At 46.7% G+C, this 20,056-nt stretch overlaps 1 protein-coding gene across 1 annotated transcript in view; it reads right to left on the reverse strand.

Moving 5' to 3' along the window:
- Positions 1-20,056, reverse strand: part of LOC149351524 (uncharacterized) — a 116,853-nt gene that overhangs the window by 80,279 nt on the left and 16,518 nt on the right. Inside the window, exon 2 of the mRNA XM_089580889.1 lies at positions 16,757-16,805. Within this exon, the coding sequence (XP_089437015.1) occupies positions 16,757-16,805 (49 nt within the window). The remainder of the gene's footprint in view (positions 1-16,756; positions 16,806-20,056) is intronic.

Raw genomic sequence — 20,056 nt, forward strand, 5'->3', positions numbered from 1 at the left:
TAATATGCTTCAGCTCATATTGGAAGAATGAAAACGCGTGCGTCTAGCAGTCGGATCCAGACGGTTACTACGGTAAGTCTCCAACACGGGTTACAGTATAAGCGCACTGGAGCAAAATTCTATCTTCCTGGTCACCAAAGCTGGTCATTGCACTGAAAGTGTGCTGGTTTCACTTTCGACGCCACGACCTCCCGGCGTTCGTCTGTTGAAGGAAGTACAGGGATCTTTGACGAAGAAGCGCAAAACACAACTACGTTAGAAGAGGGACGATAGCCTGCACAAGAGCTTTGTCGCGCCTAAACCCTAATTCGGATTCGATATAGGGGTCGCTTCAGCGAATGTTAACCAGAATTTTAAATAAATAGGCTTTTTCATATATTTTAATGGCTTCTGCGGAGTTGTACTACCAGTGTTGGCGGATGTCAGAAAACAGATGAATTATGTTAACTGGTAAGCTGGTTAATCATTTCCAATAGTGAACTTTCTAACTGTTACAGTCAGGCGCTTGATTACTACTGGATATTTGTAGCCGGCCATTAGTAACAGCCATTTCGTAAACGCGATTTCCCTCGGCGCTACGGCTGAATAAATTTCGGCCACCGCCCGCACTGTCCTTGAAGCGCGCGCCGCGAAGCAAGGCGCATCACTAGGCGTCACTCTGTGACGCACGTGCCACGTGACCTCTGATCCACCTGCACTGCCTTGCTGCAGCCACAGTCCTTCAATGCTTTTTTAGCCCACACACGACAGAGGAAGTCACGTGACACGTGCGCCACGGAGTGACGGCGCAGTGATGGGCCTTGCTTCGCGGCGCGCGCTTCTAGAAAGGTGCACGCGGCGGCCGAAAATTTGTTGAGCCACAGCTCCAAGGGAAATCGCATTCACCAAATTCAAAAAAGTGATATGGCTGTTACTAATGGCCGGCTTCAAATCTACAATAGCAACCAAGCGCCTAACTTCAGTTCAGTTCGGAATAACTTTGTTGTTTCAACCGGCTCCCTAACCTACCCTCTCCGGCACGGCACGCAGGCCTCCGGGAGAGGAGTAGGCTAGAATCCTGGGCTTCTTAATAGTTAGAAAGTTAACCATTGGAAATTATTTAACCAGCTTACTGGTTAGCATGATTCACCTGATGGCTGTCAACACTGGTAATACAACGCCGCAGAAGCCATCTCAATATCTCTACACACCTTCGCTAGAACAAGAGGTATATGTTGTCTTCGAGTAAATGCTCAGCTGCGAGACAGCGCTTGTGTTGCGTCGTCTCTATTCTGGTTTCGCTCCTCTCATATGAATGCTATCCAACTCGCCCTACCCGGGTGAATTGCAGATACTGGCGTCGTCGGCGCCACTCTTCCAGGACTGACCGGGTTTACTGAAACCTCACAGGGGATACGAGCGTCGCACCGTCCAAGACCGCGATAAGGAGGAGATTATACCGGGCTGAATGAGCGGCCGTCGTGTTCATTTTCACTAAATAAAAATATAAATTGGGCTAGTTGGTGCCCACTACCGCACTATTCGTTTAAACTAGGAAAACCACCTCTGCCTGAGTACATCCAAACGAAGGAATGGTCTGAAATCTCACATACGCAACTGAGGCTATACTTAAAAGTTTGCTGCCGACCACAGGGCTGACAACTTCCTCCACCCCAAACAGCGAGGAAAGCTTAGAAACGAGGGGTAACGAACTATTTAAGCAGCGACAAGAAAAGACACCCCATGACAGTAGGGGCCGAGGCCATTTCGCCAGTCCACCTATACTCGCCAAAGAGGCCTGCGAGAGACAAAGTAAAGCAGCTCGACGACACAGCTCAGATCAAGCGTTTTCTCGTCCAATACATGGTATTAGCAAAGCTTGCCCATACAATCGAGAAACTTTGGTATTACCACCAAACAGTGATCATTGACTTTGCAAGCCAACTCAGCCGTCTGTCGCGTTTGGCACACAGGACGTCACATTTTCAGACGCGCAACAAACAAGGCACGCTGAAACCGCAGTATTCTGCGAAGATGCTCTACAAACGCACTCAAGAGCAATTCGCCTCTTGTGCAGAGATGTGAAGGCCTGAAAAAAACACTGCAATTTTGGGGGGGGGGGGGGGGGGGGGGAAGCGGTCTTTTTCGTTTTTTTTTTTTTCAGACGAGAAAAAATGGAAAGAAACATCGAAAATTTCACAATGCAATTTCAAGGTTTTATGATTGCTTGCTTTTAGTTTAGGTTTTTGTTTTTGCTTAGAAAACCATTACAGCGTGCATCGTTGAATGATTGGAGAGCAGTCGTCATCACCAGTGCCAGGTAGAGCTTTTAAAACGTTCGTGCTGCGAGTACGCGCGTTGAAGGCCAGGTCACATATATAAGATCCAGGCTTGACTTAAAAACACACTAATACTTGAACTCACGGCTGAAGTAGACCAAAAATGGCTGCAAATTCTACAGCGCTACACACATCGCATAAAAAACATATGCTCCTGTTCACGCAAGCGGTTTTAGCCAAATACAGGCCTGGCTTCTTGATTTCCAACGTAGCAGAGTACAGGATATCCGCAGGAGTTTGGTCCAGGACAGGTGTCTTCAGCGAAGCACGTGGCCCCATCTACCTGGTGGCAAGGCCTTTGCACCAACCAGCCGCTAACTCGTCTGGCTTGCCGACTGCTGCAGATACCACCATCATCCGCCAGCTGCGAACGAAACTGGTCACGTTTCGGAAACATCCATGCAAGGATTCGCAACAGGCTTTCAGGGGAACGCGTTCGAAAGCTTGTGTATGTGCAGTCAAACCTAGCTGTGGACACAGCTTCAATCCATGCTGCTGGGCGTAGTGCCTCATCCAGCGACAGTGACTCCGATATGGAGTGACTTATAGATCAGTTTTCATGTTCCCTTTCTCGGTGAAATAGAACAAGTTCATTTCACAATATGACATCTATAACTGCATATTCGACTGAACTTCGGAGCATTATTATTGATCGCTGTGCTGTTGCAAATAAATCTGTTTTTGACATTTCCAAAAATTCCAATTTTTCATGAAAAAAATCCTGAAAAAAAAAAACTTTTTTTTCATGCCATTCAAAATTTCTTGAAATTTTACATCTCTACTCTTGTGACCCCAAGCCGGCCCACTACCTTCCGGCCATACTGTCCGTTAGTTCGTCCGCGACTCCGTCCACGCATGAATCACAGCGTTCGCCGCCAGCAGCGGCCCCGAGCTGTAGCACTGCGCTGTTCCGTTTCCCTGCTCTCTTGCCCACACGGCTCCGCACTTTCGCACAAGCTTGGTACAGATCAGCCCCTTTGCATCTCGCATGTAGTCGAAAAAGCCGCCAAGGCGAGAAAGGGGAGTTGCTGGGGACCTAACAATCGTGGCCGTTATTTAGATTTATTTACTTGTTAACATAACATACGTCACCGCGTTCGTGTCGGCCTACGCCGCGCACCGGTCGTTCCCGGGATCGACCGACGAAAGGCGACCGCAGACGATGGAACCATACGAAAATAATCATCGGATTATCTCACTCTCGAGATTCCAGCAAAAAATGGAAGCAGTTCGATGACGTCATTCCCAACGCCACGCCACAGCTCGAGGCGTTGCCCCTCAGAAGCGAAATGAAGATCTCCTTTATCTTGGTTATCTTGCGCGCGGGGGGGTGGGGGGGGGGGGGGGGGGGGGGGCTGTTAGGCGCAGCGCCAGCACGGCAACTCTCTCCTCCTCTACTTGCTTTCTACTTGCTGCGACGCCAATAAACGAGTGGACGCTTCCTGACCTACTCAACCATCCGGCCGAAGGGACGGAACCGAGCAAAGTCGGTTGCGGCCCACGAAGCACCGTCACGGCGTCGAACGCTGCGCGATACCAGCGACACCGGACCACGAATGACGTACCCGCTGGGAGATCATCCGCAGCCGTTTCGTTTTCGTAACGCACGCTCGCCTTTTCTGTTTTGTCCGCTTCACAACAGCGTCAAAATGGCGCTGTTCCAATAACGTTGATTAACCAATTACACGGCACAAAATCGGCGCGGAATACCAACGAGTCAGGCGTTAGCATCCCCCGTCCCACCCATGCACGCACGCACACACGGTTCTGGCAAAGAGAGCGACCCCGCCACACTCGCTGCTGCCCGGCGGACAATGTAAAAGACCGCTCGATAGAGCGCTGCTTAGCATGCCGCTGCGGCAGCCACGACGACGCGGCGCTACACACCACCGCACTTCGAGTTAATCTGAAAGCACAAAACGCATGCCCCGCCGGCTCTGTGCGGCCGCACAGCGGGACGCCGACAGCTGCACGCGAAGCACGAGAGACCGGCACACTCCCGACCGGACACGGTAAAAGGCGAGCATTTAACGAACAAAAAAAAATGCACTTTTCTGTGCCGCAGCCCACGTGCTTTTAACGAGCAAGGCGTCAAGGCCGGAGAAGAAAAAAAAAAGAATAATTACACGTGGAATTTCAAAACTGCACATCATAACCACAGCGGTCGGTGGAAACAGGTTAGTGCTCCTCAGCAGGTTTACTCTGCAGTGGCGGATACAGCGGATACATTTTCGCAGATACAAATCCGCAAAAATGCAGGTTCTCGTCCAGGAAAAAAAAAAATAAAGCAACGCCTTCGCGCCGCCTTTTATTCTATTCGGGGGCATTATTCATACGTCCCCCTCCCCACTTGGGTGGCTCAGCGAACAGCTAGCAAACCGCTTCACTGGCAAGAAAGCCTGTTGTGTCAACCGGTTCCGCTTGGTAGCGAGCCAGGAAAACACCTGAGGCCACTCGGCATCTTCAAACATCATCTCTAACGAGGCCGACAGAGCTAACGCGCTCAAATGAACAGCGACACGCGCGCCGCGCCCGCCACGTTTAAAGCTTGTTCTTGAGCAAGTCATTGCATTGTCTACGGTTCCATAAACTATGCTAAAATGGCCGACACAGGACAACGACACGGACATGCGCTGTCCAAGTCGACCGATTCTCCGAGGCCCGGCAAACGGGCCTCGGAATGAAATCGGCAAACGTGCTGAGCATTACTGTTTGTAAATTCCTGGTTTCGGTTGCGAACGCTACAGCGATGCGGGAACCGACCTAACAGCACTCGAACGCGACGCCACCGAATGTATTTATCAATGCAAGGAAGTAGCCGCCAGGCGAGCGATATGTGATCCAGCTGCGTCGCCGCTACTGCAGGCACCATCGAGCGTAAGGTAGTACCTACGTCGTCGCCTGAACTGACGGCGTGGGAATAGGGAGCGGGCGGATGTACGTACAACAAAATACACAACCAAGCAGCGCTAACAGCGAGGGCACAACGAAGCTAGCTAGCCGGCTTTGCTAGTGCTACAAACTCAAGCAATGGCTTGCCCTAGGGTAAGCAGTTCGAGTGCGCACAACGCGGAGAGAAATCAGGGTGAGCTAGAGAGCTCGGAGGCTTGAAAACTTGGAAAATATGTCCTCGGGATGCCATCGGCATCCTCTACACTGCAAGGCGTCGTCGATCCATGTCCTCGCCCACGATGAGCAACGAGCGCTGGCTCACAAATGACGAGGCGAATCATGGGTGAGTCAGTCGTCGCTACTCAACGCAACTTAACAGCTGACTTAGCCACTCCGGAGAAGTGCTTCATCCAATGGACATCCTGGAGCTCATCTTATTCGTTGGTCCCGGTACATGTGTGTACCTGGCTTTTTTCTTTTTATCCGGCAACTCACACGGCAAGGCGCTAAAAAAATTTACCACATCTCGGTTTTTCAGGTCAATAAATACGCAATGAGCCAAAAGAGACCAGCCACCGGGGACGGACTCGGCACGACACAGCAAAGGATCGCCGCACTTGGTAGGCAGGGGCGGACGGCAGCCGAGGTCAGTGAAGTTTCCGAGTTAGCACACGCGCAAGGTTGTCCCTGCGTTCGTCTCTGTCATGAGTGGCGCAATGCGTTGGATATATGTGCAGTTTTAGAAGAGCGCGCCCTCCGATATCGGCTGCGTTCCTACGAATTCGCACGTTTCGAAGCTATCGACGCGATAGTGGAGATCTAAACCGTCGACCTCGGAAGGTTTCCATCCCATCGAGCGAGCCGCAGCCGCGCCGCCGCACCGGGTCACGCACGGTCGAAGGCAACTGAGGCTCGCTCGAAGGGCGCTCGGAATGAGGCGTTCGCCGTCAGTTTAACGTGGGGTGAGCCTTCAGGAGGCGTAATAATGAAATATTCTGTAGCAATGGTGTAATCAAAGCTACATTAACGAAACATGGCATGAGTGATGTGCAGACGTAGCAGCTACAAAAAAAAATTAAAAAAAAATTACAATTTTTTGTTTTACACATTTGCCCCCTTTTCCTCAGAAATGGCTCATAACAAAGCGCTGACATTGGCAGTAGGGAAAGGCGTGTTTACGCTACATAACTGGAACAAGAATCATAAGCCTATAGCAAAAACTACATTATCTAGAGCTTTTTCTTTTGTTTTAAATGCATTAATTCACTGAATGAAAATGCAGAAAAAATTCCAGAAAATAGTTTTTTCTGTAGGCTTATAATTCTAGTACCACTTCTGAAACATAAATGCATTTTCCACACAGCTAATTTCAGCGCTGTGTTACCAGCCATTTATAAGAAAAGAGGGCAAATGTGTAAAAAAAAATTAAATTGAAATACATTTTGACATATTCTTGCAAATTTTAGACTTTCTAACTACTACTTCTGTGCATTAATGTCCCAAGTTTTCAATAGTGTAGCTTTGATAATACCATTGCTAGAGAATTACTCCTAAAGTTTCACCCCACCTTAACCCTTTCAGGCCTAGTGGTTCCAATTGTGATCGCCAAATTTAGAGGCCAGTAGTCTTGAATTGAGCGAGAAAGTCCTGTTTTTGCAGTAGTTCCGACATTTACAATTCATCATCATATGTTAGAGGCCTTTCACATGATCGACATATGCTAGTAGGTAGGAAATCGATATAGAAACTGCGCATGCTTTGCTGTCACCATCGCATGGCACAACGTCCTCCCTTGCACCATGTAGAAGAAAGAAAACCATATTTGTTTTTCTCTAATCACGAGGAAGGGTACAGTAAGCCTCACGTTACTCCTTCAAAACAGATTCTTTCGGCAAAACACATTTACAAGCACTAAAATATTTCGCAAATAATGATTAAAAATGGAATCACTGGGACCTGGAGGCCCTAACGCAGAATAAGCAGAGTGGTCATATATGAGCCGCCTGTGACTATTTGTGTCATGTAAATATTGCCTCTTCCACAGTCTATACGTAACAATGAGTTTTTTCCTTTGAAGATGATGTCTAATTTAGCACAAGCACTATTCAGGTGGAAAGGAAGAATTAAGATCAGCCAACCAAACGTGTTCAGGTGTCAATTCATCCGATGAAGGAGAAATAGCATTCATCGCACATGTATCTACACATGTAAATAAGAATTTATGCCACAAGGCACAGAGTTGCAATTAAAACAAAAACAGACAAAGCATAACACAAAAGCATTGAACCTTTATGGAATATCACGTATGGCAGCAAACTAAAAACTGCAGGTCGATGCAGAACCACGTGGTTGCACAACTACGCCAAAATTTGAAAGCCATCCAGCTTTCAACCTTTGAAAAGCCAACCAACTTGCCCAACAGTTTGTGCAGTGTGATCAAAAAGGCAACCATAGAAAAATCCGTATTGTGCACGAAGCACGATACTGCTGAACAAGGCAGAAATCATGAATACAAACCCTCACCGCAAGGAACAGTTTCACCGTACAAATACTTCAAATGCTTTTGCATCAACTCAATCTTTGAGAATTTTGCAATACAAATTTTTGTTCCGTGCAGCAAACTAGATGCTGTGAGCTCGAGGCCAGAAATCAGGATACTGGGAGTGTGGTTTCCCTGCCCCTTACGTGGCATCTCTCAAAAGAACCAGTGCTTGTCTTCAACCAACTAAAAAATTCCACTTGCACAGAACCGCATACTGGCCCACGCACAATGAAAAATTAGCAACAAAGGTACAAGCTGTGTGTCATGTCATTCTCACATATTCTTGGTAAGAAGTGTGGCATCCTATACTTCAGGAAAGACAAGCATAGTTTCAAAGCAGTTGATATTTGATTAAATTTTCAAAGAAATCACAAAACTAAGCATTTTGCATCCACTAAGTCCCACTGATTCCATTTGGAATCATGCAAAAAAACTATAAAGAATTGACTAAACTTCTGATCTTTCTGATCTTCTGATTCTAATTTTCTGATCTTTTGGAATTATCCTCCCCCTACACATGCTAGTCTGAATATCAATTTTTTATACTGAACAGTTTTAATCTGGGCTGGAAATGGCTAACGGAACCTGTTTCATGGGCACATAGCTTCCATGTAGATGACCGTTGCAAACATGCATGCCCCTCGGGAAAACATACACAAACCATTTGAAAGCATTTCTAAGCTATGCCGGTGGGGTCGTGTCACCAAAACGTGTCTGCAAAATGTCCGCAGCAATTGTGAAGTTCTCAGAAGAGGAGGTAGCATCAAACGAGCGGTTGTAATCGAAAGAGGATGAGGTGAGGATGCTGCACAAAAAAAAATTATGCCGATAGGATGATTAGTTAATTGGAGCCAAACAGTGAGTGGACGGGAAAACAGCCATGGAGGGCAAGAGTGCAAAAATAAGCAAAGGAGTGAAAATAAAGTGTGAAATGAATTGAAATGTATTTGATGAGTGATAACTAATTGAACAAAAAGTTTCATTGACATAGATAAATTAATTCATTGACAAAGAACGAATGCCAGCGTGTCGATATTTCGGTACACATTAAAGAATCCCAGGTAGTAAAAGTAATCCAGAGCTGACCACTTCAGCATCCCTCATTCTTTCTGCATGAAATCAGCAGCACGCCTTTAGTATGCAAGGGGGGGGGGGGGGGGGGTTGCGCAGAGGCACTTCAAAACGGAAATAAATGCTCTCTTTCTGCACTCGACACCGCCACATTCGCTTCGTTCGGTACCTTCGCCATCCCACAGTTTTGGCACATAAAAATCGATCAAATCGGTCAGTCAGTCAACCAATCAATCAATGACAACCTCAATCAGCTAATAAAGAAACTGTCCAAGGCAAGGTAGTTCAGCCTGTTGTGAATTGAGTCAGCAAATTCCAAAGGTGAACACTGCTGTAGGAAAACTCTGTGTGTGTATTTCCTTATCACTGACGCGACTGCACACGCACTGACGTTAACGGACACATAAGCCCCTCATGGAAGTTTACCCCCGTTAGGCAGCGGAGCTTCGGCGAGGGCAGTGCCACGCACGCCGCGATAATAGATACCTTTAGCATACCATGTACCGTGTTACCGTTACCGCTACCGGAGTACCGGGAGCCCGCCCACCGCCGCTGAGCACGCGCTGATTGGCCCCGATGCTGCAGGTGCGCGCGCAGCTCGTGGGTACGTAGCGCCATCTGGCGCCGTCAGGCGATTTGCGTATGCGCATTGGCTGCGCGCGGGCTCCCGGTACTCCGGTACCGGTAACGATAACACGATACACGGTATGCTAAAGGTGTATAATGCCTGCAGAACAGAGGTCAATTTTGCCATCGTTCTTGTCCCCATCGACGCAGAGTGCCGGTGCGACGTTGGCATCTTTAGCAGGAGCACTCACTGGGGCCAGACTGCTAAGGTGCAAATATGACGAGGTCAGACGCGCATTTTTTTTTTTACTTTCGGCTGTTGCTGCAGGCATCGCAGGCAGTGCCTACAAATGACACTCGTTTCGTGCCGCTGAAGCCAGCAAGCGGGCGCCAACTCATTCCGGCGGCATCGGTATCGGAGACGGCGCCGACGGCGGCCTCCCCCAGTGTACCACACGCAGAGGCAAGCGAACGCCGACGCTAGGACGGGCAAAGGCCGCTCTTGGCACGCGACGCTAGCTCGACACCACAACGTTCACCCCGCGAAACGAGCACCGTCGCTTCCCGCAAATCAATGACGTGAGGTGCGTCAAGATGTTAGGGAGAGTTCGGGGTCTCGTTAGACAGTACGGTCTTTCGCCATATGATGATCACTCACTGCTCTAGAGCGGTTTATTTTAGCAGAAAGGCTGAAAGGAATACACGAGTTCAGCTCAAAGAGCTTCTATATATCACCTAGAGGGAAACCTGGCGCCACCGTCTAAGCGCGTTTCTTAAAGGGCACTTTCGCCCCCATCGAAACGCTGCCGCCGCGCCCTGGTTCGAACCCGAAAGCGGCGGTACCATTTCGGTTTGGTTTGGTTTATGGGGTTTAACGTCCCAAAGCGACTGAGGCTATGAGAGACGCCGTAGTGGAGGGCTCCGGAAATTTCGACCACCTGGGGTTCTTTAACGTGCACTGACATCGCACAGCACACGGGCCTCTAGAATTTCTCCTCCAAAGAAATTCTAGCCGCCGCGGCCGGGATCGAACCCGCGTCTTTCGGGTCAGCAGCCGAGTGCTGTCAGCAGCCCGTGTGCTGTGCGACGTCAGTGCAAGTTAAATGTGCACTGAAGAGGAATCTGAACTTATATTTTTACCGCTGGAACTCTATCTACACGTTCCTAGCGTTCTTGGAAACTTCGAATTATTGTCCTCTGCGGCCGATTTCCCTAATTTAAATCTGATTAACGTCGGGCTCCCGCTTTTTTTTTTTTTTTAATTCCCCGGAAACGGTGGGAGTCGACCTTTCAGCCAGTCCCGTGGCGGCTTGCCGCTCTGCCATCGGCGGAGTGATACGTAGTGATCGGCGAAAGCAGAGTACACGCGTATTTTTATTTCCGTGGGCCTGATCTGCAGCTATGTAGTCTCTGACTAGACCTATTTATTCACGGAAACCTAAAAGAAACAAAATAAATGCGAAAGCAAAGTCGCCACGCGACTGCCTGAAAGGCACTCCATTCGTTGGTAGACTCCTCCCACCGTATGCGGGGAATTAAAAAAAAAGCGGGAGCCGGACGTTAATCCGATTTAATTATGGAAATCGGCCGCACAGGGCAACAATTCGGAGTTTCTAAGAATGCTGGGAACGTGTAGATCGAGTTCCCGCGGCAAAAAGACGAGTTCAGATTCCTCTTCAGTGCACCTTTAAGATGTCCTACAGGGGGTCGAAATTATTCCGGAGACCTCCTCTACGGCCCCTCTTCCTTCCTTTCTTCTCTCTCTCCCTCCTTCCTCCCTTCCCTTACGGCGCGGTTCGGGTGTCCACCGAGATATGCGAGACGGTTACTGCATTATTTCCTTTCCTCAAAAAGCAATTTTATTGTTATTTTTATCCACCGCGGGAATGTCAGGAGGCTTGGCCCTGACACATAACTACAACTGCAAAAATACAAATTTTCGAAAATTATATAATCAATACGGAATCAATTAATATAGGAATCAATATGTCCTGTAATAAAATATGCGTACTGTACACTGCAATAAATGAGCAGAAAAGCAGGAAGGCGTAAACGAGCACCGAATTTACCCATGGCGAGAGAGGGCTTTATCTTCATGCCGCCAAACATAGCGCGTGGAAATTATTTTTTTGCGTTTAACAGACAAACTTTTTAGAGCAAATATTGTTTTAAAAAATGTTACTGCTTAAAATAGTTCTTTTAGAAGCTTCCGTTTTCGCACTGTGAAAAACAAACATTTCATTGGTGTAGTCTTCCATTGCGAGTTCGCGCCCTATGTCCGTGCATAGGCTATGTTCGTGCCATGAGAAACTTGCCCGAGCCCTCACTTTTCTATGAGAAACTAGTATGCACGCACTAAGTGCCGGCTCTCGCCATGTCCTGGCGCTGCGCTAAGATTTTGCTAAGAACAACATGAATTAGGAAGCGCTAACCTGTACTACCACAAGTGATGGCCGTGTTCATGCTGACAAGTGCGACACGCGGGTATCTGCGTGATTCATGAAGTGGAAGTCGTTCCTGCATGCAATGCGTGGCCACTGCCAGTCTTCGAAATGAACCAAACGCAATCCTCGCGCAGACTGCTGAGTTGATGATGATGATGTGCTCAGGTTTAATGAGTTCTCAATACACAAAAAACCTTGTTTCCTTCTTTCACCTTTCAATGCACAGGTAGCACTGGCTCCCACTGAGCAAACCCAGCTTGCTGTGTAAACAGCTCCCAGCGAGAGGGCAGACAGACAGACTTATGCCTAGCAGGCACCAGACACTGATCAGTTCATTTCGAGTCAAGCGCCTTCGGATGCTTCGGGTTTCAGATGAACTGCGTGCGTAGCTGCATGGATAACTACACGACCCCAAAGCCCACAAAACATCAGTAAAAATTACAGGATTGTATTTGACTGCTGAAGAGCGGCAATGCGAAAGCCTTTCCCTGTCCTCTCTTTCTCCCTCCAAATTTTTAGGACATTTTTTTGTTTTTATTATTTCGTTTTTTTTTTTTAATTTGAGCTTTTTTGCCAAGAAAGGACAGTTTAGCCAATGTATGGATTGTCATGTGGCTAGCGTTGGATTGGCTACGGATCTGTCTCGTCGGACGAACGCCACTGATGAGCAAGAAATGCTTTCGCATCAAAAACTATAGTAGTGAAAAAACTGAACCAAGAAAATCCAATCAGTAGCACAGTCAACAAGCCACCAGATGTCAATCCGAAGTGCTGTCTTCCCGGCATGCCTCGGGCGTCCAAGTGGACTTGGAAGAAGGAAACCTCCCTCCATGATGATGAAGTGCACAGCCGCCAGATTTCCCTCTAGTGAATAATAAACTATGGTTCAGATAGCCGAAGTATTTCTCTATCCCGCACCGTCGTTTTGAGGTTCATTGGCGAGGAAAGCAAGCGGACGCTTGTGTGCTCGCGTGACAACACCCGGGACTTCAGAAGGAGAGAGGTAGGTAGGTAACAACCTTATTGACTCATGAGAGAATCATGAAAGGGGGGGGAGGAAGCAGTACGACGATGGGTCCTCCGGACGCTCCAAGTGGCCGGGCACTTTTGTTCTTCGGCACTTTTGTTCCTCCCCCACTCCCCAGCCCCGGGGAAAGAGGGAGAAGGGGGGCTCCGCGCGTTAACGGAGCAGCTGTGCAAGGCCTCAGCCGCTGGCGCTCCGTCTAAGCTCGAGGCTTCCCAAATAGTTCCGGTTTTTCAGCTTTGCTAGTGAAGCAGCGCTTTCGCGCTAAAAAGAGGAGTCTGAGGAAAGGAAATAGCGCAGTAACTGTATCACTTCTCGGTGGACACCTCAACAGCGCCGTGAGGGAAGGGATGACGGTGGAAGTGAAAGCAGAAAGAGAGAAATAGGTGCCTTAGTGGAGGGCTCCAGAATAATTCGATCACCTGGTGATCTTTAACGTGCACTGACATCGCACAGCACACGGGCGCCTTTTGCGTTTCGCCTCTTCGAAACGCGGCCGCCGCTGTCGGGGTCGGACTCGGGTACTCCGCTCAGTAGACGAGTGCCCTAACCACTGAGCCACCGCGGCGGGTAGTGATGACAGAGAGAGTGAAAGACAGAAGAGAGAAGACGCGCCGCACTGGAGGGCTGCGGAATAATTTCGATCAGCTTGCACTCTGTAATGTGCACTGACTTTGCCGAGCACATGAGAGCCTTTTGCACTTCGACTCCATTGCAACCTGAGCGCCGCGGCCAGAATTTGATGACGATGACGCATATTTATGGCGCGAGGGCAGCTTTGGCGCCAAATAGCACCATGGCACATGGTGTTTCGCTCTATTGAAGGTGGGGGTCAAAGACCCATTTCCTCATCATTTCACAACAAAGGAGCCAAGCACCTGGCCAGCAGAAAGCTTGTATCCATTGTTTCGCCAGTGGGTACACAGTGGCACTGAGGATCAACCCCACTTTCTGCATTCGAGGCGGATGCAAAAACCATTAGGCCACTGCTGGAGTGCAAAAACAGCCAGGCATTTTTCCCGCGTCCTATGGCTCAGCAGCCGAGGAATGACTGAAGCAGGAAGTGAATCAAGGAGGGAAGGTACGCCATAGTGGACGGCTGAATAATCTTGACCACTTGGGGTCCTTTAACATACTCACATCATAATGCAGACAGGCGTCTTGCATTTCGCCTCCATCGAAACATGTGACTGCAAATTTTTACGAACGCTGCAGAAGACAGAAGGCCGAATTTCATCCCACATCTTTGTTCTGAGCAGCTCCCTGCTTCAGGAGGTGCTGCCATGGTGGTAGCGAGCTTGGAGTGCACGTGCATAACGCGGACACTAAAACAACCACAATCAATTGCACAGTGCTGGATTAGACATATGGAAACTACCTACATAGTGTCGACTATCTAAATTTAGCAGCATAGTTCAGTTATGTGCTGTTGAGTGCTGTGATAAATTCAGCATAGTCCTGGAAAATGTGTTCGAGCAGTGTGACTCTGTATGTATGTCTGCAGCAGTGCGTGCACTGTCTAGGCTGTCACCACTATTCCTTTGCAAGATACAGCAAAGAATTAGGAATTATAGCAGATTTAGGAACTGTCAACCCAGGAAAAATTTAATAGTCCTTTTTGCCGGAACTAATGCGATAACCTTCAAATCGCGCACAAGACAGTACACTGCAACACTACTGCTAAATCCCTTGAGCGTGCAGCATCGTCGGTGCGGGAACTGGCATATGACAACATCTGTGATCCCCACCCTCCAGCATGCTTGCGCGGAATGAACATCCCATCCCAAAAGGAACGTGCCGCCCATTTATTGGTCGCATTCCACCACCGTGCACAGCTGCAAGGTAGGGTTACTGGGAGAGCTACGGAATTCATGCATGGGGAAACGCTACGAAAGAGTGATAAATACGCGGCTTTACAATTACTTGGAATATAATGATCTGCTACCGGATACCATGTTTGGTTTCCAATGAAAATATCGACACAGAATGTACTACTTCAGCTTAAAGAGGAAGTACCAGAACTGATTACCAACTACAGTGAAAGCATCATACTTGCGACAGACCTCCACGGAGCTTTTGACAGTATCATTCATAAAACGATTTTAAGTACCCTTTGCAAAAAAAATTGCAGAAAGATTTTCAATTTTGTTAAAGCCTTTCCCACGGAGAGAATGGCTACGGTCCGAGTAAGAAACTGCTATACAGACAAGAAAGTCACCCCAATAAGATTACGCTACAAGGTTGTATCGTATCTCCACTGCTATTAAATATAGCCACGATACCGCTGGCTATGGAGGCACAAAGTGAACAAGGTATAATCAAAACAGACGATATTACATATGGAACCAGATTTGGATCTACACAGAAGAAGGAGCAGAATCTGCAAGAGGATACCAATTTCGCATGATGCAGTGTGCCCTGGATAAATCAGAATTTATTTATACACACGCCAAACGCTACCAAGAGAAAGAAATTAACATTGTAATAGATGCCAGAAAAATCAAGCAGACAGACAAACTAAGGGTACCTGGCATGTGGCTTCAGAACTATGGGAAGAGAGATCACAAGATCAAGACAATCACAAAATAAATCAAGCAAATATGCAAAATGATTCGTAGAATAACAAACAAAAAGAAAGGACTCAAGGAGGCAGATGCCATCCACATTGTCACAGCACTCATAATCCCCAGGATAACCTGCAGTCTACCATATCATGCACTCAATCAAGAGGAGATCAACTAGATCGATGCTCAGATCAAAAGCACCTACAAAATCACTATCGGGCCCCACTAGAGCAGCTACAAGCAAGATAATGGGTCTAGAAATTTTCAACATATAAAGAGAATACTGTGAGGCTCTGCTGACAGCACAAATACTCCACCTAGAACAATCCAAAGCAGGCAGATGACTATTAATGAGTCTAGGGTACCAAAAAACAGCTAGGAGAATGGTGTGGACCATAGAGGACATTCCGCAAGACATATGGAAAACCTTTCTGGTCAATCCTATATCCAAAAACATGAGTTCAGAACGTCACGTAGGCAGATGAGAACCGAGGGCCAAGGTGTTCAACTCCAGGCTTAGCCGAAGCCAAAACATTCTTTATGTGACTTCTTCATCATACAAAGAGAAGAGAGCCATGGCCATAGTGGACTACAAGCGCACAGAAGTTGTAAGCATGACTATCAACACCACAAAAGCAAAACAGGGGAGGAACCAGTCATGAACTGCACCGGGAAGAAATACACGATATCTGATTCACAAATAGCTTGTAGAAGCTTCCTACAGGGTAGAATCAGCAAAGTAGCTGCAAGGCTTTAAGATCCAAGTAAATGGCAGACCTCCCATTCATAATAGTATGACTGTCCAACTCTGGTGAGTGGCCCGTGGGTGATGAAAGTTTGATATGCAACTGCAAATGTTGGCCAGGGACATGTGCAGCTGCTATTCAAACAAGTGCAAAACCTTTGTTCTCTGTGTCCTAAATGCTTTATTCTAATGCAAGTTGCTACACATGCAACTAGTGAAAGTACACCAATGAAAACTGCAGTCCTGATGCAAAGTCCATCAAAGCTCACAGGAGTGTTTATATAATACAATATGAAACTCTCAAGGATTTTAAACACACAAGCTTTAATGGACTACGTAAGAGCATGACTCTTGCAATTCATCCAAATAATATTTCTTGATATCTTTCATTGTCTGGCAAAACAAAAAATATATTCAAGCCTTAACTGAAAAAACATATTCAAGCACAAGTGAAAAAATACATATAAGACTTAAAAATGCATGAATTTTTCAATAAGTTCTTTTTATTTGTTTCCCAAAAAGATATCCAGCATTACTGCTCATTGATCACTGGACATTTTGTTTCCCCAAAGAGAAATATACCACTTACCAGCATCGGACAATGTCTGCTCCTGGCCTGTTGGGGACGATCCTTCACTCTGTAAGCAGCAGAGAAAACAATAGTTTAAGTTTGACGACTGTGGTAAAGGTGTCATGCTTAGCCTGGTATTAAAGACACTAAACTGAATTTCAATTACGGCTGCATGTAGCAGCACAAGCTGTACTTGACAATATCAGTGTTTTCAGGCACATGCTGAGCTTTTTATTTGTTTGCAAAATGAGAAACAGGGAAAATCAGTGGCAATATTTTAGGCCAAAACTATAAGTCCTGAATGTCATTTCGGTATTGTTGGTTTTCCCCTGTAATGCCCAAAGTATCAAGTACAGTCGAGTCCACTTATAACGAACCTGACGGTCATGGTGATTGCATTCGTTGTATTTGAGGTCAGGCAAAAGTGCCGTTTCTTTCATGAAAAGATTTATTACGCAGGTCTGCTTCTTCATGCAAGCCCTATAACGCTTTCCAAGCACTCCGGAGTGGTCATGTGCTTCTCGCCAAAATCACTTCTGCCATCGAGCTGCTTTAGGGACACAATATTACTAATTGCGATATGAGCATCTGTGGCAACTGGTGGTGGGTTGGCCTCTATGTCTCCGATCCTTGACAGATTTTGTATGTGAGTGCACAACATATCAATTTTGCTGCCTGTTGTATGCGCTTCCACCTGACAGCAGAGCTAAAATTGAGGAACCGGTTGGGCCAGAAAGCACACCATGTGACTGGCAATCATAGTTGTCGAACTGCTGTCTTTGCTTGATCACCAGCCGCATGCACTTCTGCACTTTAAATGCTGCCCTTGTTTCGCAAGCACCACATGCTTCTGCTTTAGACTAACCAGCACACATACATGCACCGATTGACACTGTAGCCCATTGGTGCGCACTTGGTCGGCGGTTTCAATTCCAATTTTTAGTTGCTTTTCTGATGTCGCCACATTGTTTTAGAAGGGGGTCGGGGATGTCTCAGAGCCAGAAAACGCTTTTCGGTCTGTACACTGGCGGGAAGTGCGCATTTTCAGACTGCGGCACCAAACTTAGGCGCCTCCTCATTTGCTCAAACCAAATGTGTTGTCATGGTCGTTCGTAGTATCTGAGACGCAGTGCCAATGCTATGATACATATCTTGACGGTAGCACCACCCTCATTCACAGTAAGCGAGCGTTCGCTATAACTGTGGCTGTTATAAAAGGGCTCGACTGTACATTTAGGCTCTTTTGTTATAGCTTTTTTTAATTCCAGGAGGTAAATATCATGGGCTATTTTTTTTCTTCAAATTTAGGTACAGATCAGGCATTACAACAAAAAGTACCATAATTTGTTTGTACAGGTAATTTATACTGGCCAAGATAACTGTCAATTAGAGCTCAATTCTTTTTTTGCGGGACATAAAATGCTCTAATTTTTGCTCATCATTTTCTTAATGGCAGGTTGCATCACGAAAGTATGTACCAAACCAGACAATTTTCATTTCTGACTTGTTACATTTATTTTGTTACATACATTATAAGACACATTTCTGGATTTGTGCTAGATATATCTGCCTTTGTACAGTGCAAAAATTTCACTCCACAACATGGCAGCAACTCAAAACAAGCAACGACTGGAGCAAGACCAATACCAACAGCATGGGTACCACTTCACACGATACCACTATGATAACTGGTCAGTAGTGGTATTCCAGTCTGGTTCTAAGAAGTATTTTTCGAACTTATCCTCAAATTAACCCATTCTATGGATAAAGCTTTAGAGGAGGAAGAAAATCATCAGTAACGAACTGATAACACAGCTTTAGAATAAGAACAACACATTCACTAGTTTCTGTGCGATGCTGTCAGCTTTGTGCATGAGTAAAATAAATTTTCGGTAGAAATCAGATTTAATCCATGTTTCAGACAAATTCTCCAGGTGTAAGAATCGGGTAAAACTGGGTTTTACCTGAAAGCAAAGGGTCCTAATTACAGACTGTATTAACATCAACAATTTTCACTTCTGCATAACAATATATAAAATTCTCATAGTATTAAACAAACTGCATTTCCCAACACATTTCTAAAAGCAAAGTCAGCTACCATAGATGCAGAAAGCATGCTGTAAGGTCACCAATAGCAAAAGCCAATCCTCCCAAGGAAACAGCCTAAAATATAAACCAGGGTACGCAATGCTACATCAGCAGGTTATGAAATGATTTTTATTTTTTCGATTTACTCTGTGCACGTGCACAAGTACATGTCCGCAGTTTCATCCTTTTTTAGGATATTCAGAAATTAGCCTAATTTGCTTGCTGTACAGCGACAGCTATATGGGCAACGTTCGGCATAATCACGGCATCATTACTGTCGTCTGCGCCCCCCCCCACCCCAATCTGACGCCCTCTCTAGCTGTGTTTGTCACATCGGATACCTGCCTTACTCTGTATGTCGCACGGTCACGCATGATGCACACCAGAGACACACCACTGCCCTCCGCACTGCACCCCAACCCATACACACTCCGACAAGAACCAATATTTTGCACCACCCCAGCTGTCATTGAAATTCACATTAACACAAAGGTAAATGTCCAGGGAATTTTTTTTAAATTTCAGTTATTATTCCTCTCAACATGGTATCCGGTTATTCCTCTCAACATAGTTCATTTATGCAGTGTTAGAGCCATGCATGTCAGAATACTGGATGTTGAGAGCTTTTATCGTACATTTTTGTTGCCTGGGCATTAGAGGGCTAAGCATGTTGGCTTAGCCAACAGTCCACGCAATCTAGCTACAACTCCTGTCAAACAGGCGTTTTCAACAGCAGTTCAGTTGACCATCAGTTAAAGTGAATGGCTGTTAGCAGCAATACCCACTACAGAGGCTCAGTGGCTTTGGCCAAGTTTGGCTGCTGATCCCGAGGACGCAGGATTGAATCCCGGCTGCAGCTGCCGTATTTCGATGAAGAAATGCAAAGCCAGCAGTATGCTATATAATGTCAGTGCACATGATAGAACCCCTCAGGGGGCCTGTATTAATCTGGAGCCAACTAAAGCGCCTCTCATAGCCCATGCATCACTCCAGGATGTTAAAACCCACATTCCACATCAAATACAAGCAATGGCAACTACCGTTGAGATCTCAAAGGCAGTTCAGTTCAACTGAAGTCAGGAGCCTCAGTGGGGTAAAAACAGAGAGGAGTTGAGGTAACCCCTTGCTGCGCCATCATGGTGCAGCTGACCATGCTTGCACAATGAGACACAAAAATTAACAACTCACTTCTTCAACAAATTTGAAGTCTTAAATCTTTAAAAGCAATAT

The sequence above is a fragment of the Amblyomma mixtum genome, chromosome 3 (assembly GCF_055824585.1).
Source record: "Amblyomma mixtum isolate Tamu chromosome 3, ASM5582458v1, whole genome shotgun sequence".
NCBI classification, from domain to species: domain Eukaryota; kingdom Metazoa; phylum Arthropoda; class Arachnida; order Ixodida; family Ixodidae; genus Amblyomma; species Amblyomma mixtum.